Source organism: Macrobrachium rosenbergii, chromosome 8, assembly GCF_040412425.1.
Source record: "Macrobrachium rosenbergii isolate ZJJX-2024 chromosome 8, ASM4041242v1, whole genome shotgun sequence".
In the NCBI taxonomy this organism is placed as follows: Eukaryota; Metazoa; Arthropoda; class Malacostraca; order Decapoda; family Palaemonidae; genus Macrobrachium; species Macrobrachium rosenbergii.
The window spans coordinates 36,878,077-36,904,740 of record NC_089748.1 but is presented as its reverse complement, the minus strand read 5'-3'; the positions used below and the strand labels follow the sequence as shown (position 1 = coordinate 36,904,740).

The 26,664-nt window shown below is 36.8% G+C and overlaps 3 protein-coding genes across 3 annotated transcripts in view; 1 reads left to right on the top strand and 2 right to left on the bottom strand.

Annotated features, from left to right (window-relative positions):
• Positions 1 to 1,822: 1,822 nt before the first annotated feature.
• The window catches only part of LOC136840708 (protein fem-1 homolog A-like), a 38,738-nt gene continuing 13,896 nt past the window's right edge, over positions 1,823 to 26,664 (top strand). Inside the window, exon 1 of the mRNA XM_067107509.1 lies at positions 1,823 to 2,371. Within this exon, the coding sequence (XP_066963610.1) occupies positions 2,348 to 2,371 (24 nt within the window). The 5' untranslated portion in view covers positions 1,823 to 2,347. The remainder of the gene's footprint in view (positions 2,372 to 26,664) is intronic.
• Positions 6,263 to 13,666, bottom strand: LOC136840706 (uncharacterized). The gene is made up of 5 exons (XM_067107507.1): positions 13,357 to 13,666; positions 11,325 to 11,521; positions 9,802 to 10,198; positions 9,233 to 9,423; positions 6,263 to 6,886 (listed from the first exon to the last, which is right to left on the bottom strand). Exons 1-5 carry the CDS (start codon positions 13,562 to 13,564, stop codon positions 6,389 to 6,391), a joined length of 1,491 nt encoding a protein of 496 aa, XP_066963608.1. The 5' UTR covers positions 13,565 to 13,666; the 3' UTR covers positions 6,263 to 6,388.
• LOC136840705 (protein fem-1 homolog C-like) lies at positions 15,978 to 26,348 on the bottom strand. Its single transcript, XM_067107506.1, has 6 exons — positions 26,101 to 26,348; positions 19,044 to 19,203; positions 18,700 to 18,900; positions 18,346 to 18,564; positions 18,050 to 18,239; positions 15,978 to 17,591 (listed from the first exon to the last, which is right to left on the bottom strand). Exons 1-6 carry the CDS (start codon positions 26,137 to 26,139, stop codon positions 16,553 to 16,555), a joined length of 1,848 nt encoding a protein of 615 aa, XP_066963607.1. The 5' UTR covers positions 26,140 to 26,348; the 3' UTR covers positions 15,978 to 16,552.

The window sequence follows — 26,664 nt, the reverse complement described above, 5'->3', positions numbered from 1 at the left end:
CACACTCATTAACTGACAGTTTTTCAGTATATGGAGGAAAGAAAAACGCAACAGTTTCATAAATGCGCTCTCTCTCTCTCTCTCTCTCTCTCTCTCTCTCTCTCTCTCTCTCTCTCTCTCTCTCTCAGGGTAAATCTGTTTCTGAGATATAGACCTAGTTGCATTTGTATTCATTTAAAAATAAATCATCCTCTATTCAACTAATATTGAGTTGGTTTCTAGGCCAGTTTTATACCAGTTACCTGTTATATTTTTTTCTGACTTTATTGATCATAAGAAAAAGATTAAGATAGGTTGCGCCATACACTGTGCATTATTCATTCGATTATCAAATGGATCATCAATTCAGTATGAAGTTCTCTTTTCCAACGCATTATTCCAAAGACAGAGTTCTGTGGTGGTGTGTCGATAATAAAAAAATGTGTTTAGAAAATTATATATTGTAAAAATGCTGTCCGTAAAAACAGAAGTATAATAGGCTAATTATTAAAACGTTACCTCGTTTAAGCGTAATGGACTACTTGTAAAAGGGGTGCGCCATTTATCTTTTTTCTACAACATAAATCATTATGTTTTACAAAAAGAAAAAAAATATGTAAATATCTGTCAAATGCTAATCTTACACATTAATGTGTCGTCATTTTATAGGCCTATACTATCAGCTGCTGGATGACTGTCTAAACTCATTCCAGAATTATGCAAAAAAATATATACACATCCAATCTACTTGAATATCAAAATAAATGTAAAAAGTAATCTATATCAGCGTTACACGTCATAAAACTCAATGCATGTCTGAGAAAGACTCGGGGGGCCTAGGTAACCCGTGTCTTCAGATGCCAGTGCATGAAGGGGAGTCTTACCTCCATGATCCGCTGCACAAGGGTCAGCACCCTCCTCCAGGAGGAAGTTCACGACTTCTATAATGGGGAAAAGACAGACCATCGTCGAGGAACACTTCTTTAAGATACCTGACGCACCACTGGAAGGCTGAAAGATGGAGATTGCCATATTAATGATTAGGCGAAGGTGAGCTTTGGCTAACGAGGCAACAACTAATTCTATCTCTCTGGTAAGCTTTTCGAATAAGCTCATGAAATCTCCGAAATGCGTCTCAGTTACAAAATTCCATTGGTAAATGGGACCCTCTCGATGATGGCACTTATAAATAACATGACGAATGACCTGAAGAAGAACAGTCGACAGCGGTGTAATGGTTCCAATTTGTCCTGCCAAGTGCATTCATAGACCGATGCAGCGTTTGAAATCTCCGTTCTTAATGTAATTAATCCCTCTCCACTCAATGCGCTGCATTGTGCCAGAACATGCATGTCCTAAAATCCTTTCTCTCACAAGGAAGGACTGTACTTGCATTGCGTCACAGTCTCCCTTTATAGCCTCCAATAATAATGTCACAAAAAATGTCGCAATTTTGGTTAGGAAAAAAGTCACGGGGAAAAATCGCGTTAATTTATGGTGGCTGATAATGAAGTCACAGGTGAAAAATTCACAATATTTCTTGGGGTCATTATCTTCATGATACTCACAGTCTTTTGTTTATGTTTATACGGAAATCCCCAACGGGCTTGTACTAAACACGCCGCAAAGGGGTTAAAATTACCCATGGGGGTCACTTTCTAGGAAAGATTATTGTGACTTTTTTCCTGTGACTTTTTTCCTTGTGACTTTTTTCCTATGACTTTTTTTTTTACCTGGATTCAAATGCCTCACGGTCGAAAACGACCAGGACCGGAATTTTCGACTCTCCTGCGCATGACGTCACGCGGTGATCGGTAGCCTCAGGGCAAGCAGCCAGTACCTTCTTACCCTCGCACGTGTGGACAGTTTGGCGGAAATTTTAGCGAATTTACGACGATTCTTGAGGTTTTTGAGATTTATTATGTTATTGCCATGGTGACTTGTGCTTTTTTGTGTTATTTATGGATGCTGGAACTCAGAAAAGGACAAGGTTCGAAGTGAAAGGCTGTTACTTTTACCGTTTCCTTCAAGATCCTGAAATGTGTAGGAGATTTGCACTGAGCAATAATTATATGACAAACTTTGGAAGGACTGTTCTAGCAGGACCACAGAGAGAGAGAGAGAGAGAGAGAGAGAGAGAGAGAGAGAGAGAGAGAGAGAGAGAGAGAGAGAGAGAATATGTAGAAGGAAGTGGGCGACACATCTGCAGAAGAAGTGACCATATAAACACCAAAAACGCCAGTATTTTCGGTTAACTGTCAACAAAGCTATTATGGAAGAAACCTCAGCCATTAACTGCTTAATTATTGCCCTGAAAATCCAAGGAAAATGAAGAAAGGCGCCATACTGAACCAACGTCTTCCTCTGCATGATAGTTCCACTGTTGATTCAGGTATTTAATATCTTGACTCTAGTTTGGTTTAGTCAACCTATTTTACATTTAAAACTGTGGATAAATATATTTAACTGTAGGCTTATATGAATACTTCTATCACTTAAACTGCATAAATGCATCTTCCGTTCGATTCCTAATGCAAGTAAACCATATTTGGCTGGTTAAGGGTGATAAGACTGAAATTAGGCCTAGACCGATGTGTAGCTAAGGATAACTGCAAAGGGGATATGCTAGCCAACACGAGAGAGAGAGAGAGAGAGAGAGAGAGAGAGAGAGAGAGAGAGAAACATTTTATTGATTTGTTTTCACGTGCATGAAATGGGCCTAATTATTTGTCGGGCAAGAGTAGGGAACAGTTATTTTCTAGAGAGAGAGAGAGAGAGAGAGAGAGAGAGAGAGAGAGAGAGAGAGAGAGAGAGAGAGCGTTTTGCATAACTGAACGAACCAAAGGTTTATAAGGATACCTCTAGCAATTAAAGAGCATATACAGTATGTAATACCTTCCATTCAATTCCTAATGCAAATAAACCAAGTTCACTGGTTAAGACTGACAAAATTGGAATTAGGCCTAGACCTATGTTTGTTGAGAATAACTACAAAGGGAAAGTCAGCACGAAAGCGAGAGAGAGGGAAAAATTGTATTAGAATTGTTTTCATATGTATGAAATAACCAGTTATTTGTTTGGTAAAGGTAGCTGAAGATATTGAGAGAGAGAGAGAGAGAGAGAGAGAGAGAGAGAGAGAGAGAGAGAGAGAGAGAGAGAGAGAGAGAGAGAGAGACGAACACCACAGCAAAATAACAGCACCAACCACTTTCACGTTTACTCACGCTTTGTTTTGGGGGGGAGGGGGGAAATGAGAAAGTTTTAGGAGAACGGTAAAAATAAATTAAACAAAATGAACAAGACCCAATACATGGTAAATGATTGTTAAATGATAGTAAGGAAGAGCTATACAACTTGTTTAACGTCAAGACTTACGGAAGGGTCAACCATTATAAACAAATCATTGTGTGTGTATATTATATATATATATATATATATATATATATATATATATATATATATATATATATATATATATATATATATATATATATATATATATATGAGTGCATGGTGCCTTTATAAATGAAAATGACTGCCCAAAGTTGAGTTTGTTACTCACTGAAACGAGAATTTGAAGCAGTCCAAGACTTCAGTTTCAAAAATTATGAACGTTTGACTTGCCAAAACAGAATTCAAAATCAGTCCTTTTAACTGCTTCTTTGCAAGGAAAAGTAGACCTTGTTTTCATTCCAGTTGATAGGATGATCAGCAGAACCTCTCAAATGTATAAGTAATGCATTCTGTATTCCCCTTGGTCTTATATAAGACAGACGCCGTTTGATTCCATTGCTGGACCAGATTCCCAACCTTTTACACAATGGAACCCATGAAACAATTTTTTATATGCCAGGGTACCTTTATCTACTTTATATATACAGTATATACACATATACGAAGAAATTTCGTAATATCAGTCCTATAAAATCTACCATTGCATCACGATTTCTTGCGGACAACCCCCCCACCCCTGGTAAATGGTCCGCAGAACCCTAGACCGAGTCTGTGCCAATCCTTCATGACGTTTGAGTCCTTTGACTGAAAGTGAAGGCGTTTACTCCTTTCAGTCTTAAGCCTCTCTCGGGAGCAATCAAAATCGTTGCTTAGGCCTACTTACCAATACATCCTTAGTAATTATCTTAAGGCAATTGCATCACGAGTTCTATTTCTTCTGAATTAGTATCAGCAAAGAGTGCAAAACTGTATACAGTATTCTTAACCTGTAATAAGATATTTCTGTTATGAAAATAACTTTGCAATTACTGAGCAAGATATAAGATAAAAAATAAGGATAACATACGATTGCCGGTGACCAGTTGTCGACTGTAGGCGTTACTAAAGGCTCTTTGCAGCGTCCCTTCGGCCCCTAGCTGCAACCCCTTTCGTTCCTTTTACTGTACCTCCATTCATATTCTCTTTCTTCCATTTTGCTATCCACTCTTTCTTACCAGTTGATTCATAGTGCAAATGCGAGGTTCCCCTCCTGTTACACCTTTCAGACCTACCTGCTCTCAGTTTCCTTTCCAGCAATGAATGACCTCATAGGTCCCAGTGCTTGGTCTTTGGCCTAAACTCTATAATCCATTCCATTATCAGGTTCATTTTATTCCACATTTATCAATTACAATGGGCTTTACTTATGTTATACAATCATTAATGGGAATATTGTAACTTCACATGATATCATAGTTTTACCATTTTCATATAATTGTCTACATTTCTACCATCTTTCCATCATTTTCTAAATTTTTACCATCTTCATAAAATTTCCTACTTTTTTACCATCTTTATATAATTGTCTACAATTTTACCATCATCATATAATTTTCTGCATTTTTGCCATCTCCATATAATTTCTTACAATTTTACCATATTCATATAATTTTCTGCATTTTTGCCATTTCCATTCAATTTCTTTCATTTTTGCCACCTTCATATAATTTCCTACACTTTAACCATCTTATAATATTTGATGCGAGTATTATTGTTGCATATGGATATCTTTGGATCATAGTTTTTGAAAGGCTTCTATAGCACTAACAAATTTGCTGAAAATTACACGTTTTCATGATGGCAAATCTTCAATAATTTTAGTGGCTGATTCTGTTGCACATAATTTTGCTGTGAAAACGAGGAAAGGAAACCTAGATTTTGTTGGGTGATATATGACTGCACATCCCTTGCTTGGTGGAAATCTGAACCCATTACTGTAATGCACATTTCACGGTGTGAACCTTAACTTCTTAGATGTTCTGCTGTAATTTGTCTATGATATTCTGGAATATATGTGTAGTTCTTAGATAAATATTTCAAGTCTGTATAAGTTTGTACCTTATGCATAGTCAAAGAAGGTGGCAGTTCTATAACTGGAGGAAAATTTACATTTATATTTGTTGACTCCAACAGTCTAGTGGCTCTAAATGGTAAAAGTGGTGAATGAATTCATATCTCTGAACAAAATGTGTTTTTTAGTGAATCATTTGGTTGTATTTTTACTGTATTCTGCACTATTATTAGGTCACGATGAAGAGTTAGAGATTGTCCACAAATTTCAACTTGGATAGAAGTGTTTGGGGAAGATATAAGAGCATTGTGCATATTGTGAGTCCCTTATTACGAAGAGGATACCAAAACTTCAAAGTTGTACTTGAAGATAAACTGTATATCTGGTACCAAAATCTAGGAGTTATAAAAGTTGCTTTGTACAGCAAAGTCAAGGTCAGTCTGTCAACCCTTTAATCTGTGTAACAGCTACCAAATGAATATTCAATTATATGCATCGCCTCTCACACAAGGTGCTTCTCCGAAAATGTTTGGCTTCTTGCAGCTGTTTTCAGAAGTTTTAAACAACCAATTTTAACAAACCCTAAGTATGTACAGATAATGATAATAGGTGCAACAATGTAACACAATTTTCATTTACTGTATCATAAAACCCAAAACAATATGTGCAACATTACCTTTTTGACTTACATGATCACCAGTGTGGTCGTGACCAGCTTGGTACATGGCATCAGGAGCCACCAGTAGCTTTGAAGCTTGCTACTTATTACTGGGAGTTTGGCCAAGGTAGCAAAATGTAAGAATAATGTTCCACAATTACTTAAAAAACGATTAAAAAGTTTCAAGGCAGAAAAATCTTGCCCAGATATAACGAGAGGGGGTTAGAATACCTTTTTTTTCAGGGCTGCTTGTAAAATATTACTATACCTTATATACCAACATTAAATCTTTTGTTATAATCATTCAGTATAGTTAGTTTGGAATGTATGAAAACACTGGCTGATCCGTTTTTAGTTATTTTTGAAAGTTGTATAAAATAACACGCCATACACATTTCTTCTTACATTATTATACTCGTTTATTTTACAGGGTTTTTCTACATCCGTAATTGTTACTCGTAGTGTCGTTATAAGTCGGACTCTTCTAATGACTCGGACATTAAAGTTTGTACTATTTTCACAGCCATTCTCTTTTTCTTATCTTCAGGCAACAATCTCAGAAAACTTGTGACAAGATTCCCCGTCTTGGCTGCAAGGTCTGATTGGTTGCTTTCGTGCATTTGTAAAATGTCATCGACTCTCGTCGTGACTGCCGACAAATAATTCGATTCTTCCTCGTTCTGTGCCTTCCTTTTTCCAAATAACCTGCAACTGGTACCATTTGAATTTCTCCAGGATGAATTCTGTGAAGTGGAGGCTGTAGATGCCTCTGGGGGGGTATCAGAGTTTTGAGAAGGGGGTGTTGCTGGATGTGTACATCCCTCATTCGTGAGTCCTGCTGAAGATGTCGAATTCTCAGGGGTGATGCATCTGGGTGGACTGTCTACGTCATCCATGTGTAAATTTGCATCATAAACTGCCACCACCCGCACCCCTGGTATCATGTCTTCTGTTTGATGCGAAATCTGAAATGAAATACTTTCAATTACTAATAATGAATCAAGTTACCCCAAATATAATGTTAATTCTGTATATGAAAATTACCTCAATAAAACCAGGTTAGCTAAATATATACTGGAAGACAGCTATTCAAACAAAGTAAAATACACATTTTAGTACTGTACATAAAAAATTTTGAAAGATTTTGCACTTTTTATACCGTATACACAGGACACTGAAATTCCATACTTGTTTCATTACAAAATGATAAAATCTATGAATCAGCTCATCTGAGTTTTGTTTAAAATTCAATGGGTTGTGTGTGAAAAATTTTCCAAACAGTGTACATGAGACTACATTCAAAATATCTGCCGTGACAGGAAAAACAATAATATGCCCGTCTTAGATAATATCAGAGCCTTGGCAACCTCGACATGCAAATCTGCTTTTATCACGTCTTTAAAACATGCAATTTTCAAACGTACACTGAACACTAACACACACAAGAAAAATACTGTACCAGTTTCATTCCGTAACTGCGAACAAAAAGTTACACATTCTCAACACTGGACGGGTCAACTTTATCCACACAATGTTAAAAACAATACCATACTTGACAACAAATACAAACTACCATTTTCCCCCCTCCAAAAAAATTACTCAAAATAAATCTCCTGCGATCTTACAAGCAAAGCTGGGGTGTCTAGTGGGCTACTGTTTATCCAGATGCAGTAGATTAAAGACATACAGACCCCCCGTATTAGGGGGGGATGCATACCACACGCCCGCGAATAGCTAAAATCTGCGAATACCTAAAACCCTTCTAAAAACACTTATAACTGCCCATTTTGATAGTTTAAACACAAGAAAAACCCTCTAAAAATGCTTACACCTGAGTATTTTAATATTTTTATCAAAAAAGTGCATTTATTCATGAAAATTATATGAAAATACATTAATTAGTGAATATTTCTCAGTGAAAAATACCGCGAATGGGCGAATTTTCCACGAATAATGGGTAGATATGTTTTACAGAGAAACCCGCGAATGAGTGAGTCCGCAAATCGTGAGAACGCGAATACAGGGGGTTTACTGTACGCCTAGATTTAACTTTACCAATTCCGAGACACAGTACTGTAATATTCCTTATTCAAAAATCATCATCATCATAATTATGATTATTATGATTATTACTACTATTATTATTATTATTAATAATGATAGCATATATTTGTTGTCATTATTTTGATTAATATGTTTAATATAAAGAATCATCCAGAGAGCAAAATGAGAGCGAAGCAACAAATACAAAGTGAGTGAGTGGTTCCCTTAAAGCTAAGCATACTTGTATGCATACACATGCACACAGCCTGAAAAATACATATATCTAACACTACATTAAAAATACATGTATCTAACGCTACATTACCCTGTTAGGTACAACGCTGTACTGCATTAAATGAAGAACAATAAATATACTGTACTAGGCAGAGGGGTGGGTGGGGGTTCAGGGATCAATAAGTGCATCATGTTTTTTAACTTATGTTAAAACAATACACAAGAATGTTTATGGGTTAGTTGACATATCTCATAAGCATAGGTAGGTGGTTAAGTAAATTATTCAAACGATAATAATTCCAAACATCAGTTAGGATGGGCTATTTATAACTTTAAATAGAACTGCAGTAAACTGCAAGCTATGCGAGTTGGCTCCAGGTATTGTATAAACTGCATGTATATCTTCATTACTAACTGTACTTGATATGCAGTTGCTACTAACATTCTTGCCTTTTTTCCTCTGAAATTAAATCTAAAAGTTTTACTCCTGCTGTGACTGAACTGTGGAATGAGCTTCCAAATTCTGAAGATGGATTGTTCAAATATGGTGTAAATGCTTTTTCGTTGAGTATGACATGAGTCTCGCTTCATACTTTATATGTTGTATTTATTTCAACTGTGTATAATTACCTATCTTACTCTTTCACAATTTAATCTTTGCTTCTTAATTTCCTTTCATGTATTGGGGTTCTTTGCCCTCCCTATTGGGACCTATGGGCTTTTAAACATCATTCTGCTTTTCCAACTTGGATGGAATTTGGCTTGCAGTGGTACTAATAATAATAATAATAATAATAATAATAATCATATCAGAGCAATGAATTACACAAGGCTAGGCAACACTATTAGCATAATAAAGTCAGTGTGATCCAAAGAAAGAAATATGCAGGTACTGCACCAAATAATTCATAAAAAATAGAATGCTTTTGCACCATTTTCCAATTTATTGATTATACACTTTTGTACTTTCATATCTCATCAACTAAAACTCGGCAAAGAAATTTATAAAATCAGCACAAATCCCTGCAGCTTACCTGCATCTGTGATGTTGGGGGAACTGAATGAGTTGACACCGAATCATCCACAGGATGTATAAACGACAGGGCCTCAAAGAACCTCGATTTGCTGGACGTGGATCCATCCAGACCACCTGGCGTATTTTTCAATTTCTTATGCTCGCACATATATGATGCCTTCAACTTAGAAAATATTTTAATTATGTCCTCTGAAAACAAATGAAAAATATTTACAACATTGACAGAATATAAATACAGTATATTCTAGAATTTCAAGGCCATTTCTTATCACTTTAAGGGATGTTTGGTTAGAATACTTACAATTAATACTACAGACCTATGACCACTAGTAGGTTAACTGGGATTGAACCACAATATTCTAATCCTAGACAAAACATATTTGTATTTCTGACATTATGGGATAGCCTTTGGGGTTATACTGTACCAAAACCATAATGTAAAGTTCCACTAGTCTAAAACTAACCTATGTTATCTCTTGTTCTAAGACTATAAGATATGTGTCAACACTACAATTCACGAGCAAGAACGTATTTCATGAATTCAATTAAAATTTTTCTATAAATTACCTGAATTCAGATTTGAATGCTTCAGTTCTTCGTATTCCTCTCTCAACTCGGCTGCCAACCTCTCCCAGTGGTTTCGTTTAACTCTTTTCTTTAAAAAATTTTCATTTGTGCTGTCCCATAAAACACAAGTAGATTTTACTTTTCTATTAATGAATGTAAGCTGTTTACAGTCCAAGGGATGAATTTTTCTTCCTTGAAGCTGTTTGCAATCCAGGGGATGGCGTTTTCTTCTTTGAAGCACGTCATGCCATTCTCCTGGGTCCCAATAAATTGTGATGAGCCTTCTAGCGAATTCTGGGCATCTGTTTACAACACTACCTTCATGGCCAATGTAAATATATAAACAATGACCAAGATAGGGTAATGTTAAGATAGCTGCTATATACTCCAGTCTAGGCTATCCAAACAAAGAAAAATATGCAACATATTACACAGAAAACAGAATGATTTTGTTCCACATAAAATAAATGATACTGTATTCAATAATGATTTGAATTTTACGCTATATCATTTAAAATTTACCATCAAATTTAAGAAAACCATCTGTGAATTAGAATAAAAGTGTATTTTATGAAATAAATTTGAATTACTGTAATCTGTAATTTTTCTAAATAAACAAACCTGTCATCTTTTATATGGATTACCTTCAGCAAAAACTGATCCAGTCATTGTAGCTTGGTAACAAAGTAGTTAACTAATGTCAATTGAATGAAGGTAGGAAATCCACTAATCACTCGCATAACATCATCAACGTGGCATGTGAGTACATTGGTCAAAGCTCCTGGGAAAGGGATAAGCTGTAACCCTTTATTGCAAAAACAGAGAAGATCTCACCTCAGCAAAGGTAGAAAAGAAATCCTATTATCTGCTTAACTGTGGCTCCAGAGAGGAAAGAGACCCTTCTGATGACACCAACAACTAAACTACTTCAAAGTAACCAATTTCTCCCAAGCAACTCTAATTCTATCTCCAAGCAACTCAGGATACCACTCAGCTTGTAGCTAATGAGGAGTCATCAGAGTCATCCCAAGACTGGGAGATGCTGTGAGTGAGTGGTTTCCAACCCCCTCATTCACATTCCAATAATTCACAACCTTGGTATTAAGGTCCAATGACCAGACCAGTTTTGCTGAAGATAATCCATACAAAAGACTTCAGGTTTTTACTCTCACATGAGCAAATACAAAACATTCCCAAAAACAGCACCTATCTTTATGGTCACTGTTTATATAATATATATATTATACAATGAAAAGGAGCTCCGGCTAGTCTACTAAATACTGTAGCTCAAGATATTCAAATACAATATCACAGTCAAAGTTTTATATTGTACACTGTCCTATACTGCATTGTATAATGAACACATTTAAGCTGGGCAAGGAATTTTAGAACATCAGCAAATACTTGGATCTAATCATAATTAGAAATTGATGATATAGTTGACAATTGTATTGTACTTTACAATTAAGTAATTCAAACTTACAGGAATTTAAGAAAACTATCCATAAATATTTCCAGCTTACCTGTGTCTGTATGGCTGGAGACACTGAATGAGAAGACACCGACTGGTTTTCATCCACCGGACGTATGAATGACATTGCCTCGAAGAATTTCCATTTGCTGGACACAGATTTCCCTGAACCATTGGGCATGTTTCTTAACTTCTTATGCTCACGCACATATGAAGACTTCAGTTTGGAAAATTTTTCAAGTACTTCCTCTGGAAAGAAAACGAAAACATTCTACTAACAAGAAAAATATACATCATCTTGAATCTTCTATCCATTCCTGTGAAGATACAAGTAATCTCTATTTATTTATGAGCTTTCTCATATGGAGGGAGTTTCGTCTCTCAGAAGTGACAGAAAGTGTTCCATCTCCAAATAGAGATGTCACATTCTGGTCATGAGAAATTAGCTGGGGAGACAATGTCTCCTGCAACCTCACAAAGAGAAGCAATGTCTAAAACCAGGTTAAGTCGTGGCAGGCAGGTTCCTGGGTCCTTGGTTAAATTATTACGCTATATGTCCCTGTTTGTCACTCGATTTTATTCCATCCCCCAAACCAAAGGCTCTACTTTCCCACTGGGAAACGAAATATGGATTAATTTTTTTTTATTAGGCTACACATGCAACACTCACATAGGCTAGCAAAGAAAGAGTATCTTCCACTTACAACTGACGCGTTGTACAAAGCAGATCTCAATACCTGTCTTATATTTTTACACAACAAGCCTTAAATATAACAGATATGATAATATTACCACTTTTACATCGTCATTGACATTTCAAGCCCAGCTACGGAGCAGTGAGGAGACCAAGCATAGTGAGGAGACCAAGCGTAGGCTAAAAAAGGCAGTTACTTGGCAAAGCCGTTGGTAAAACTACAGAACAGCTCCGCATGGACTATTGGCTTGGAATTGATTTTTCCTATACTTTTAGTGTTGCTGATGAAGGAGGTGGTGCTACTGATTGCCGGTCAATTATTATTATCCTCACCTCTATCCAACATGGTTGGGGACCCTATGGGAAAGCCGGGATTTGGGTGGGGGAAATCGTTGTGAGAGAGACCAGACTGTCATGTTGATGTTATGGAATGGTTCCACGGATGCGCAAGTCATTAGGAAGCCGTATGTTCAATATGGGATTGGCTAAGGAAATCTATTATAAAAGGAACCATACTGACCTAATGAACCCTAACCTAACCTAATCTAGTAACCTGTGCTACTTAATCGCCCTGGTGAAGGAAACTTCACCTTTCACCAAAAGTTCCCCTAACACTGTGTATGTACAATGTATGCACAATGGCAAAAATATAATCAGCTGTGAGGTTAATTAGGCTATAGGTTAATGACAGTTGGGCGGTAAAAAATGACGGTAAATTCTTGATAAGCAACCAAAATACAATTGGGAAAGTCAATTTCCTGGGAGCAAATATGTAGTTCGGTAATTCTATACATTAGCTCCGCGCCTGTATTTACCTTTTCAACTGGTTTTTCCTACACTTTTAGGGGTTCTGATACTGGCGGTGCATCTGTTTGTTGTCGGCCAAATGGAACGTCCCTTCGCCGTGTTTAGTACTGGCCCACAGGGGGGTTGGGTACCCATACGTCAACAAGTTACTGCACTTGCCGGACGGGACACGAACCGTTCGAAACAGACGCAGCCGTGCTCTGTCTTGTGAAGATCGCGTATGGAAACTCCTTGTCGGGTGGACTTCACGGGTTAATTACAGGGTAATTCGGCTCGAGCGCCAAAAATGAAAGGTAAATTCATAATTAGCAACCAAAAAGACTGTAGAAAAAGTTGAGTTAGAAGGCAGTCGCCGACGCGGAGCTACTATACACTTCTACAGCACGAGGATATGCACAAGGGCAAATATCTAACCAGTTTTGAGGTTGGGTAATTCTAGCATCGAAACTCATGCCCATGCATGACCACTGCGGGTCGTGCTTGTGAGGGGGCGAGTCACAGTCCATTTAAATTCCACCAATAGGTTAACCAGGCCCTCTATGACAAGTAATCTAGATTACTCAGAATTTTCCCCCAGACTTACCCGAATTCAAGTCGGCTTGCTGCAGTTCCTGGTATTCCTCTCGCAGCTCGGTAGCCAACCTCTCCCACAGGTTTCGCTTGAGGTTCTTCTTCAGGAAATGTTCATTGGAGTTGTCCCACAAAACGCGGTGCGCCCTTACTTTCACTATCAAGGAATGGAGGCTTTTCGTGGTCCAGGGGACGGAATTTTCGTCCCTGACGCAAGCCATGGTTTTATCCAGCGCCACAATATCACAAGTAAGCACCTTTAGGGTCGTCCCGTCATGTTTTGGTTTACGTCTGGCTTCGCGAATCGTTTGTTTACAAACACGACGTGCTGAGCATGATGGGAAATCGGCGTTGGGTCATAGAGATAGGTTATATATAGAGGGGAAGGTCCTAATGGCCGCCATCTTGCTTTTGCCTTCCCTGTTCGTTAAATGTTTAAGACCTGCATCAGAAAGTGGCCAGAGACGCCAATAATATTGTCGCTTATGAGAATACATGTCGTAAAATAATGTTTTCACTGAAAGGTTATTTTTCGTTAGACTCAAAGCAATTATAATTTATATTTTTCTTGGGTTAATCACATCAAAACAAAAATTTCTTCTCAATACATAACCTTCGTTCAAATGCCTATGGATTTTACAAATAAGGACTTGTCAGCAGGTAAGACAATACCAACGTCTCAACTCCATAACTAATACAAGACAAAAAAGTGTAACCATAAACACCCCTAGTTTACGTTAGGTTGTATTTTTAGGTTCTTTACTACCTTATCATTTCCTATATATTTTGCATGAAAAATCCAAAATGGTATTTCATAAAAATGGCTACACACTGGCACCTTTGGAAATGGCTGGCTGGAGACTTCCGAAAATTACCTACTGGAATTCATCATAAGCAATGACATCCTGTCCCAGGCGATTACTCTGTAAACAAAATATACATTGTGTGTCTTAAAACTCTCCTGGGCTTCAACAACGTTTACTGTCTTGGAAAATTTGAATGTCAGTCTAGATGTACATAGAGGAACGTCTCAACTGGGATAAGGTAAGTACAAGACAAAAAAATGGTGTTTGTATTGATGACACTGAATGTTTACTTTTTCACACACACACACACCCACAAACAGTCTTGGGTGACACTGACAGGTATATAAAGAGATGAATGTTCCTTTTATCCAGAAATTACTGTGAGTTAAATAATCCCTTTTATCCTGGGATTACAATTCTGTGTCCCTTTTATCCTGGTATTACTGTGGTAAACTATCCATTTTATCCAGGTATTATTTTGGTGACCGTCCCTTTTATTTAGGTAGTACTGTGGTGACTTCCCTATTATCCAGGTATTACCGTGTTGTCTGACACCTTTAACCAGGTATTACTGTACTGCCTGTCACCTTTAACCAGGTATTACTGTATTGTCTGTCCCTTATGTCCAGGTAATACTGTGATAACTGGTCCCTTTTATCCAGGTATTTCCATACTGTCTGTTCCTATAACCAGACATTACTTTATATCTATCCCCTTTAACCAGATATTACTGTGCTGTCTGTCCCTTTTATCCAGGTATTACTGTGGTGACTGTCCCTTTTATCCATGCATTACTGTGGTAACCATCCCTTTTATCTAGGTATTACTTTGGTGACTGTCCCTTTTATCTAGGTATTACTGTGCTGTCTGACACCATTAACCAGGTATTACTGGACTGAATGTCCCTTTTACCCAGGAATTACTGTACTGTCTGTCCCTTTTATCCAGGTATTACTGTGGTGACTGTCACCTTTAACCAGTCATTACTATGCTGTCTGTCCCTTTAATCCAGATATTAATGTGGTGACTGTCCATTTTATCCAAATATTACTGTGGTGACGGTTCCATTTATCCAAATATTGCTGTGCTATATGTCCTTTTTATCCAGGTATTACTGTGGTACTCGAGAGCATTTTCAATAATGTATTTCTCGAGTACATTAAATGATGTATGATAAACCCGTAGAGTTTATTAACCACATAAGTTACAAATTGAAGGGGGACGGCTGGGGTACGGGTTTGAAACCTATCTATTATCTAAGTTGGATCAAATGATGGCCACGTGCCAAATTTTGTCTAGATCGGTCAAGCGGTTCGGATTTCTGTAGCGCACCTGCACGCAAACATACATATTTACTTTTATATATAAAGATATATGTGTGTGTGTGTGTGTGTGTGTGTGTGTTCGAGTGTGTGCGTATGTTTTTTGTACTTTAGCAGCTCGATGAAATTAAAAATCCCCATAAGTGCAAAATTAAAGCAAAATCAGTAAAAGGTGTTTGCCAATTTGCCGTCAAGTTATTTACATACCATCTCTGGTTTTCTGCACTTTTCCTTTGTATGTTAACTCCCTATTTACGACAAATATTACCGTTGTATAACCGATTTATTGATATTGACACAGGCAGGTTTATTATCACCAGATAAATGCATGATTGCGAATTCTTACTATACTATTTACTGCCTATAGGCTATTCTGAGGCCTGTAGTTATATACTGTAGACTATAACAGACCAGTATCACAGCATATGGCTAGATCACTTATATAAGCCAAAACATGTACAGTGGTATTTGACAAACAAAAACATAGGTAATTCGTTTACAGTAATCATCTATTTGTGGTAATAGGAAAAATCAGTCCAAATGACGAAAATTGACATGATACCTATTCAACTTGTAGGTAAATATTTTACAAATACTTAGAAAGTGTCAAGTCTCATGGATGATTAATACAAAAGTAATCGTAAGAACTTTTTAATTACACCATAGCACTTACTGCTTACAAAGGGGCCAAGTCTTAAAAAGCTTTTACGAAAATTAGAAAATAACTATACATTAATACACGCCTCGAAACTTCATACTTTGAGATGTACAGAATAACGACACAATGAAACGATATTTTAGATCACAAAGGAAGCAAGCTCAATCACAGATAAATATTCGTATGAACAATACTTGAGATAATTAAGCTGCTATGACACTTCTGTAATTCAAAGTGACACAACTGAACTCTAAAATGCAGAATAATGCAATGGTTCAGGACGTGAAGTTTGGAGTCTGCTTAAAAGTACTTTCCCCAAAAATATGCAAAGTATATACATAACTGCATAATTTAGCAGGTCTATGTACAACACATTACAAGGAGTTCGAGATTTCCCTGGTACTTATAATCTCGCCATACGAATCAGTGCATATCGACGAACTGCTCTAGTTTAGGCTGCACCACGCCCTTATAGGCTATGCCATGCTTCCGAATGGCTGCCGCAGCCAGGCACTGCAGAGAAGTGTGGCGGACTGGGTTCACTATCTGGTGCAGCTCCTCCCCTTGCGAGGCCCTCAAGGATCCGAAGCTGAGACCGTTTTTATTTACGGCGTCCAAGTGGCAACCGGCTGAGAGCAAAGCGTCCAGAATCTCTCGGGGGTACTCGCCATTCAAGGCAAGCATGTGGAGGGGCGTGTTCCCGCAGTGGTCCGTCGCACAAGGATCAGCACCAGTTTCCAGCAGGACGCTTACAACTTCTGAGCTGGGGAAGGTCGAGACCACAGGCGAACCAACGCGAACGATGAGACCAACAGCGCACGCCAAATGCAGAGGACCCCTGCCTGTGGCATCTCTGGGATCTAATTTGACCAACCTATACACTGCCTCTTTCACTGTCAGCAGTTGGGGAGGTGACAACAGAGGCTTGAATTTTGTTAAAATCAACATTAAATGCATTGCCAAAGGGACGATACTGTCAAGCTGGAAATCCACCATTTGGCTGGTGACGGGATTCCTATGCGCCATGCAAACTTCCACTCCCCTTGAACACATTACAAACAATCGCAGGACGTCCTCGAAATACGCCACATTATCGTCGAGTTCGGGATTCCCCAGAACCATAGATGAAAACAGATCGGTCAGGGGCGTGAGGAAGAGGAGCTTCCTGAGGTCTAAAGCTCTCAGGGTCTTCTGTTGCATTTCCAGGGCGTGCAGCCACAGGACGACGCATCGCTTGACATCGCCGGCTGAGGCGAGCCTTTCCCCTTTGCGTCGTACGTCGGTAAACGTGGCGTGATGTCCGTATCCCAGCACTCTGGCTCTCACTAGCATCGACTGAATTCCAATGGCGTCTCCGTTGGAACGTATCTCTTCCAGTTGCTCGGGTGTCGCCAGTTCCTGGAAGTATTTGCTGTAGAGAGGATCGTCGGTTTCTGTGCTGACTGGAATACCGTTGGCACGCCTGGAACGATATGTCAAAGAGAAATTCGTTGGTATGAAAATGTTTTATGCCCTGTTTTCCTGTAAATGAAGATTCATAAGCAGAACGAAATCATTGTCGTGGGGAGCAGAATATTACTCTCTATGATGTTCAGAGTTTTAAATAAAAGGAGCACTGTGCGACATACGTCAGAGAATACTGGATGAGAGATTGAACTAATCAGCGTGTCACTTAGAAAGCCTACTGAAAAGAAATGTTGAATTTCACTGGATGGAAAACAAGACATAATATCAGAATATAAAATTGTGTACTAAGTTCAAGTTATGACTGCTCAAAATATAAAATTGTGCACTAAGTTCAAATTATGACTGCTCCTGATCTGGAGACCTGTGTATCAGTCTGTCTAGGGCATAGCCACGATCAAAACAACTTTACTGTTAAATAATCCTCGATTGGGGAAATTCAAACTAATCACTCACCTTTCATTCATAGCCGTTTTCCAGCACAAGACGGCACAGGCCGCGTTCATCATCTTGTCAGCAAAGGTTGAACCAAGAAGCTCTATTGCGTTGATCCTGTCCTCTACTGGGACCAGCTCCCGCCTGGAAATCATGTACTCGACGATGTGCGTCTGCCCATTTAAGCTAGCGCACAGCAAAGGAGTTTCTCCTGAGAACAGAAGCCGGTAGATCAGTGTATTATATTTATAAATATATATATGCGATCTAACAAAAACAATGCAGAATTGAATCGTAGACTCCAAAGTCAAACTCACCAAAAAGATCGCGGGTGATACGTGCGTGATGGCCCAGCAACAGCTTAGCTTCTTCAGTGCGACCGTTATTGGCGCATTCGTGCAAAGCAGTTCTCCCGTCCATCTTCTGCCTGTTCACATCAGCGCCGATTCCTACAAGGTATCTGACCACCTCTGGATTTCCACTGCGACATGCCAGCATCAGGCAGGTGGTTCCAAGACCATTGGTGTTCTCAATGTCTGAAAATACGTCGGTGAATTAGGTGAACATTTAAAAACAAAATTGGTCATTCTATTTCACTTTTAAAGGCAAATACAGTTATGCCACAGACAGCCTCACTTCTTAACACCAGTGATTACCGCTGACAAACTCACTTGCTCCACGCTCCACCAGGAGCCTGACGAGGTCCAGACGTGCTTGGGAGCAGGCCACAGACAGCGGAGAGGAGCTGGATCTCGTTGCGGCGTTGACGTCGGCGCCCCTGGAAACGAGGTACTTGGCAACGTCGAAATGGCCACCGGCCACAGCAGCCCACAATGGAGTGGCTCCAACTTCGTGCCCATGGCGCACGGAAACTGTCAAGAAATACGCTTCCAGTTAGAATAAAGAGTGCACCATCTTTTTTAAGAGTTATAAGAACCAACTGTATTTGGGAATTATAAAGGTGTAAAGTCTCCAATTGCGTTAAAAAAAAAGGCAGGAAGATTTAGCGTCTCACCTACGCCTGCTTCTTCAAGAGGTGATTGGAAGACTTCGACAAGGCACTTCACGCAGTGCATGTGGTCCAGCCTCGCTGCCCTGACCAGGAACGGACCCGATGCGACGTCCATGTCGTCCACACAGGACACGACCCCGTGGCCACTGGCGCCTCTCAGTATCTGAAAATGAGATGCAAGTGTGAAAAAAAAAGTTATCTGAACAAAATTTACAGCTCGAGAGTAAAGGTGTACAACGGAAGTACGGTAAATTGCAGTCATTGAGCAGATATTTCCATAAATAGATTTTGAATCCACGTAAAAAAAAACAGGGAAAAAACCACAATTTTGTCTAGTAAAAAAAACGCACAGGAAAAAAGTCACAAGGAAAAAAATTCACAAATTTTGTTAGTAAAAAAGTCATAGGAAAAAATGCCACAATTTTGGCTAGTAAAAAAAAAGTCACAGGGAAAAAAAATCACAAATTTGGCTAGTAAAAAAGCCACAAGAAAAAAGTCACAAACTTGGATGGTAAAAAAAGCCACAGGAAAAAAAAATCAAAATTTGGCTAGAAAAAAAAATCACAGGAAAAATTCATAATTCTGACTAGCAAAAAAAGTCACAGGAAAAAAAAGTCACATTAATTTATGGTGGCTGGGAATAAAGTCTCGGAATAAAGTCAATTTTGGCTGGGAAACAAAGTCAAGTAATCAAACAATAATATACAAGCCAGTCATAGTCTATTCATGTACCATTACTCAAGGTTCTTTGCAGCGTGCCTTCTTGAGGCCCCTAGCTGTACCCCCTTTCGTTCGTTTTACTGTACCTCCTTTCATATTCTCTTTCTTTCATCTTGCTTTCCTCAACCCTCTCCTAATCCTCCTGTTACACTTTTCAAACCCTTTACTGGCAATTTCCGTTTCAGCGCTGAATGACCTCACAGGTCCCAGTGCTTGGCTTTTGGCCTAAATTCTATAGTCAACTCAGATCAGTTCTAAACAGGCAAAACATGACTTGTACATGTTGACAAAACTATATATGAAAAAATCACGTAAGGTAATTAAACAATAATATTGAAGTTAGTCATTTGACAGTACAAGACATGTACAGATTGAAAACAGCTTATGTAATGTCGTGATATTACATGTACCCATTTAAATTGTAACCGACTTGAATATTTCTTTGTTCTTTCCTAGCCAAAATTGTGACTTTTTTTCTGTTAATTTTTTCCTCTGACTATACGAGTATTACCGGCTACCATATTTTCCTGTGATTTTTTTCCTTAGCCAAAATTGTGAATTTTTCTGCGAATTTTTTTTTCTGTGACTTTGTTACCGGCTACCATATTTTCCTGTGACTTTCTTTCCTAGCCAAAACTGTGAATTTTTCCGGCCACCATAAATTAATGTGACTTTTTTCCTGTGACTTTTTTCCCCAGCCAGAATTGTTACTTTTTTATGTGAATTTCATTACCGGCCACCATAAATCAATGTGACTTTTTTTATTATTTTTCCTAGAAAAAAATTAATTTTTTTCAGCGAATTTTTTCCCTGCGACTTTATTACCGACTATCATATTTTAATGTGACTTTTTTCCCTAGCCAAAATTGTAACTTTTTCTGTTAATTTTTTCCTGTGACTTGTTTTTTCTTAGAAAAAACTGAATTTTTTCTGTGAATTTTTTTCTGTGACTTCATTACCGGCTACCATATTTTAGTGTGACTTTTTTTTACTGACTTTTTTCCTTAGCCAACATTGTTACTTTTTTAGTGAATTTTTCCCTATGACTTTATTTCCTGTGACTTTATGACCGGCCACATGGATTTTAGGGCTTTTGAGATTAATTCAATTCAGTGTTTAGAGTAAATGTCTGTCCGGAGAAGAGAAGACATTCAAGAATCGAAGAAATGTTGATGGAAAATGTAACAATAATTTCACGTCGAATGACGTCATATGGTTCGCGTATTAGAAGTGAAACTTAACAAAGGACGTGAAGATTGACGCCAATAAAATATCGTTACGATAAAAAATAAAAAACTGAATTATTATTATTATTATTATTATTATTATTATTATTATTATTATTATTATTATTATTATTATTATTCAGAAGATGAACCCTATTCATATGGAACAAGCCCACCAAAGGGGCCACTGACTTGAAATTCGAGATTCCAAAGAGTGTGGTGTTCATCAGAAGTATCAGGAGGCAATGGGAAATACAGAAAGAAGAGATCTTACTTATTAAAAAAGAGAAAATCAATCAATCAATGACCAAATAAACGGAAGAATATCGAACTTTTTTTTTTTTTTTTTTTTTTTTGCCTCGACATTTATTGTTGCTTCCGCTTAGAGTAGGATATTTTACTCTTTCTCGCTGAAGTTCTTGAGACAGCAAGTCCATTATCAAATATTGTATTAGCAAATGTATTTTTAACTCGTAGGTTTGGGTACAGGCCGTTATGATTATTTTTTTTCTTAAGTGTAAATGTACTTTCTCAAGTCTCTAAGAGCTAAGTATGAATGTGAAATTATATAGGTAGTTAATTCAATAGTGAATTAACTACCTGTATGATTCCACATTCATACTTTGCTCTTTGTAGGAAGCTTAATATCTTGTAGAGCCCTGAGCAAGTACGGTGATACTTAAGAAAAAAATAATTATAACGGGTTTTAACCAAACCGAGTTACAAAGACATTTGCCAACATAATGTTTGAGAAAGGACAATGCAGCCTCAAGAACTTCAAAACGAAGGAGCAAAAAGTCTTACTCTAAGCCTGACAATGTCGAGCAGAAAGAGTTCGAGTTTCTTCCGTTTATATATTAAATTTTAATTAATTTTCTCTTAGTTTTCTGTAAAAGAAAACTCTTGAGATGGCTCTTTGTCTGTCCGTCCGCACTTTTTTTCTGTCCGCTCTCAGATCTTGAAGACTACTGAGGCTAGAGGTCTGCAAATTGGTTTGTTGATCATCCATTCTCCCATCATCAAACATGCCAAATTGTAGCCCACTAGCTTAAGTAGTTTTGATTTTATTTAAGGTTAAACTTAGCCATGATCGACCGTCTGGCACCGATATAGGTGCCAACAACACAGGCCACCAGCGGGCCGTGGCTGAGAGTTTCATACACCATTATACACTGTAGGCTACAGAAAACTCGGTTTCGCCGAAGAAATTTCGGCGCATTTTTTACTTGTTTAATAAGAGGGATCTTTTCTTTCTGTATTTTCCATTACCTCCCGATACTTCTTCCTAATGAACAAGACACTATCCCTTGAATTTCAAGTCAATGGTCCCTGCTTGTTCCATACAAAATAGGGTTCATCTTCTGAATAATAATAATAATAATAATAATAATAATAATAATAATAATAATAATAATAATAATTCAGCGTTTTATTCTTTATCGTAACGGCATTTTATTGGCGTCAATCTTCTCGTCCTTTGTCAAGTTTCACTTCTCAATACGTGAACCGTATGACGTCACTGGACGGGAAATTAGGGGATTAATGATAAAAATTTTACTCTCTGAAAGCGGTCGCGTTCTACCACAAATTATGCACCTATGTGACCTAAATTAGACATTTTGCAGTTTAACTTCTAAATACACATAAGCTAAGAGTATAGTTAAATGAATTTATATTTTATATAGTTGTGTTCGTGAACTCATTGCATGATGCGGTCAAGATTTGGCAAAGAATCTTGCATTCCTGACGGGATTTCTATGTATATATCGTTTTTTTATTATTATTTAGTCCAAGAATATAATAGGTAGGAAACTGTGTGTGTGTGTGTAATTATTCACGGCGAGAAATTTCTCTGGAAAAAATGTTAAAATGATCCGATAGGAACATATGCTTACTCATGCTTTGAAAGTTTTAAGAAATAGGTGAACCTTTTAAAAACAAAACGTGGTAAAATATGCTATGTATTAATATACACAAAAATATGCTATATATATATATATATATATATATATATATATATATATATATATATATACATATACATATACATGCATATATACATATACATGCATATATATATATATATATATATACATATATATATATATATATATATATATATATATACATACACATATATGTTTGCAAGAAAATGTAAATATTCTGATTTCTTGCAACCAATCAATAATCTTGTACCACCCATAAAATTCACAATAGAATATGAAGAAAATAATTGTATACCATTTCTGGATGTCTTAGTTATTAGAAATAACACCAATTTTTGTTTTCAAGCGTATAGGAAACCCACGAATAATTTGTCATATATTCATTTTTACTCTAACCATGCTAAACAAATTAAGGTGCCAATATTTTCCAGTATGTATCTTAGAGCTTTAGAATTTGTAGTCCTGAATTTTTGGAAGAGGAGTTTGATATTATTGATAAAATAGGAGATTCATTGTTACCCTCCATATTTTTTAGAACTTTGTAAAAATAAAGTAAAAAAGACATATTACAATCCAACCAGTGTTAAGAAAAGACTTAAGAATATTCTCCGTTTACCATTTCATCCTAATTTCATTCCTGCAGTGCCCATTTTAAAAACTATTGATATTAACTTAGTATTTAAATATAATAATGAGAAATAAACCAAAAGAATAGCCCGCCCAATTCAAACAATATTGTATACAGTATTCCTTGCAAAGAATGTATTAAGATTTATATAGGTCAAACATCAAGAGGACTAAAAGTAAGAGGCTCCCAACACAAATATGCCATTTCAAGAGGCTTTTCAAATAATGCCATTGTGAATCACTGGCTTAAGACAGGCCATACGATGAACTGGGATGAGTCAACGGTAACCTACAAAGTCCACGACCATCGGAAAAGAAATCTGCTAGAGACCGTGTTCATCGAAGCTACTTCCACCGGGAATGTTAATCTCCACCCTGGATTATCTCTTGTTCCTTTGTCCCTGTCTTTTTAGTTTAAAGAACATGCTGCCGCCCAGATTAACAAACTTTAACCCCCTTCTCTGTTTTTGTATATAAATCTCTGTCAACTTCTTTTGTATTCAGTGTGAACGTGAAAATGGAGAATAAACTATGAAATTACTTGTTCAAAGTCCAGGTTTTCAATCACCTTCCTACGTGGATTTAGTGACATTCTCAAGCATTGGATATATATATCATATTTCTGTGTAAATTAATGCATAGCATATTTTACCACGTTTTTTACAGCGTTCACCTATATTTTTGAAAATGTTCAAAGCAAGAGTAAGCTTATCGGATCATTCCAACATTTTTTCAGAGAAATTCCTTGCTGTGAATAATTACTCAAACACATACACACACACACACAATGTCCTACCTATTATATTATTAGACTAAATAATTTAAGAAATCCGATTTTTTCGTTCTTTCCGTTTTCTGAAAATTGACATTCTAATGAAGAAAACTTATCAGATGAGTGAATGAAATTTGATGATATTTCCGGAGTTACAAAATACATTTAAAAATGAAAAAAATAAGCAAATTCTAAAATAAACAAGTTGCAAATTTTAAAACACAAAAGTTACAGCTTTTAGAAAACAAAAACAAGAAATTTTGAAATAAAAAAATTAACGAAATTTAAATTAAACTAAAAAATTAACGTATTTTAAATTAAAAAAAAAAATTTTCGAATTTAACGAAAATTTAACACAAACGTTATAACTTTTAGAAAAAATTTAAATAAACAAAATTAACAAATTTTAAAAAATAAAATAAAATTTTAAAATAAAGTTAACAAATTTTAAAATAAAAAAATTTTAATTAAACTAAACGAATTTTAAAATAAACAAAAGAAACAAATTTTAAACTAAACAAAATTGGCAAAGTAAACATTTTAAAATAAATGAAATAAACAAATTTTAAAGTAAACAAGTTTAACAAAATAAATAAAATGAACAAAAGAAAAAATTTCAAAGCAGCCAAAATAAATAAAATTTAAAATAAACGAAACGAACAAATTTTGAAACAAACAAAAAGAAACAAAAGTTAAAATAAGCAAAATAAACGAATTTATAAATTAAAAAAATTGAAAAAATTGAAAATCGCAAAGAGTTATGAACTGAAGATTGCCACGCGAATTGATGATAAACAACGCTTAACATAAGATTATAAAATCATGTAAGTTTAAGGATACATTAAAACAAAAATATTGCGAATAACCCAAAATAAACATTAAAAAGTAATCTTATTCCACGAGAAAGCGCATAAAATGAAGACCTTCCCCGAAAACCGGAGCTTTCAAAAAATTATATATCAGACACTTTGTAAAATATATATTCCCTCATAAGAACTGACCACGCGTATGTAAGCCTTGCCTTTTTAAGCACTTGTCCAGACTGGAGCCTTGAGAAACTAAATTCATACTTAGGAAAATATAATAATAATAATTATAAAGCTTTGCAACCAAACCTAGAATGTAATTACAGTGCTTTTTAACGCAGTCAATACAACGTTTAAACTTTAGCAAAAAAGGTAAAAAAAAAAAAAAGTCCTATTCTAAGCGTAAGTAACAATGAATGTCGAGCAACAATAATATCGAGTTTTTTTTAGTGTTCTATCTTTATCATTGTGATATTTTCTTGGCCCAATCTTCTCACGCCTTGCAAGCAAACCGAATGACGTCATTCAGTTCGAAATCATCAGATTATTCATTGCAATTAAGTCTCAGAAAGCGGTCATGGCATAGCAATGATTCACCTAAATGTTCTAAATTAAACAATCTAATTTATTTAGTGAATTATGTAGTCAGTTTAATGTCTAAATGCGCTTCAGCGGGTCTCTACTGAACGTCAAAATTCAGGAAAAAAAAAGTGAGTTCCTGATTATTTTTTTTTCAGGCTGGTTACGTATTCAGCTAAGGAACCATCTGTTTGTTATTTAGAAAACACGTTAAAAATAAATTATGCCTCGAAAAAGGTCAAAAAGGACTACGCCCACGAAACCAGTATGATTCTCATGAAAAGAAATGGTAACCTTTCAAAGCTTTCCTAGCCTAGACTGGCGATTCACGTCAGCAATGCGACAACTGTCTCAGACGATAAAAATATAAGGAACTTTATTTACCTTTGTGATGCATCTAAAACCAGCTCTATATCTGTACATCTTGATGGTTTTTCACACACACACGAAGGAAATTTTGCCTGATTTCTTAATCTTCGTCAGCGGTGGGATGTCCACTTCTTCTAAAGATCCTGGTTCCTCTGGAGATACAACTTTAGGGCGTTGGTGGACTGCACAGGCGGTTCTCTTGTCACGCGAAATCGGCCAAAACTAGAAGTGAATTTAGGTATCCTGTCTGTCTCTTTATATAAGGGTGGAATGCAGGAATTGGGAAAGGTGGGGGGGGGGCGCCAGAAGGATCTGAGGTGTTCGTTATGATTTGACCTGAAAATTTTAGGAGGACACTTCTAAAAGGATTACGGATTCCCTCAGGTACAGTTTAACCCTTCTTAGGGAGAGTTTCCTTGTAGAAGCCTGAAGGGTCCACTGAGATTAACCATATGGTGACCCATTTTGACCTGTGCTGTTATTTATTAACTTCTCTGTTATTGTTTATAACCGCAGAAAGCTTGAATCGGTGTTCTAAGGCGTGTTTTAATACATTGCTATTTGCATTGCCACATCGTT

Bases quoted from the DNA above. Each gene is read 5' to 3' on its own strand.
- LOC136840706 (XM_067107507.1), bottom strand. From the start codon at position 13,564: ATGGCTTGCGTCAGGGACGAAAATTCCGTCCCCTGGACCACGAAAAGC. The intron at 10,199-11,324 runs GTAAGCTGGAAA...TTGTTTGGATAG, and splicing joins CTCCAGCCATACAGACACAG to CCTAGACTGGAGTATATAGC. The intron at 9,424-9,801 runs GTAATTTATAGA...ATTTGTTTTCAG, and splicing joins GCATTCAAATCTGAATTCAG to AGGACATAATTAAAATATTT.
- LOC136840705 (XM_067107506.1), bottom strand. From the start codon at position 26,139: ATGTACAGATATAGAGCTGGTTTTAGATGCATCACAAAG. The intron at 18,565-18,699 runs GTGAGTTTGTCA...ACGTATTTTCAG, and splicing joins CCTGGTGGAGCGTGGAGCAA to ACATTGAGAACACCAATGGT. The intron at 17,592-18,049 runs GTGAGTGATTAG...ATATCGTTCCAG, and splicing joins AAAACGGCTATGAATGAAAG to GCGTGCCAACGGTATTCCAG.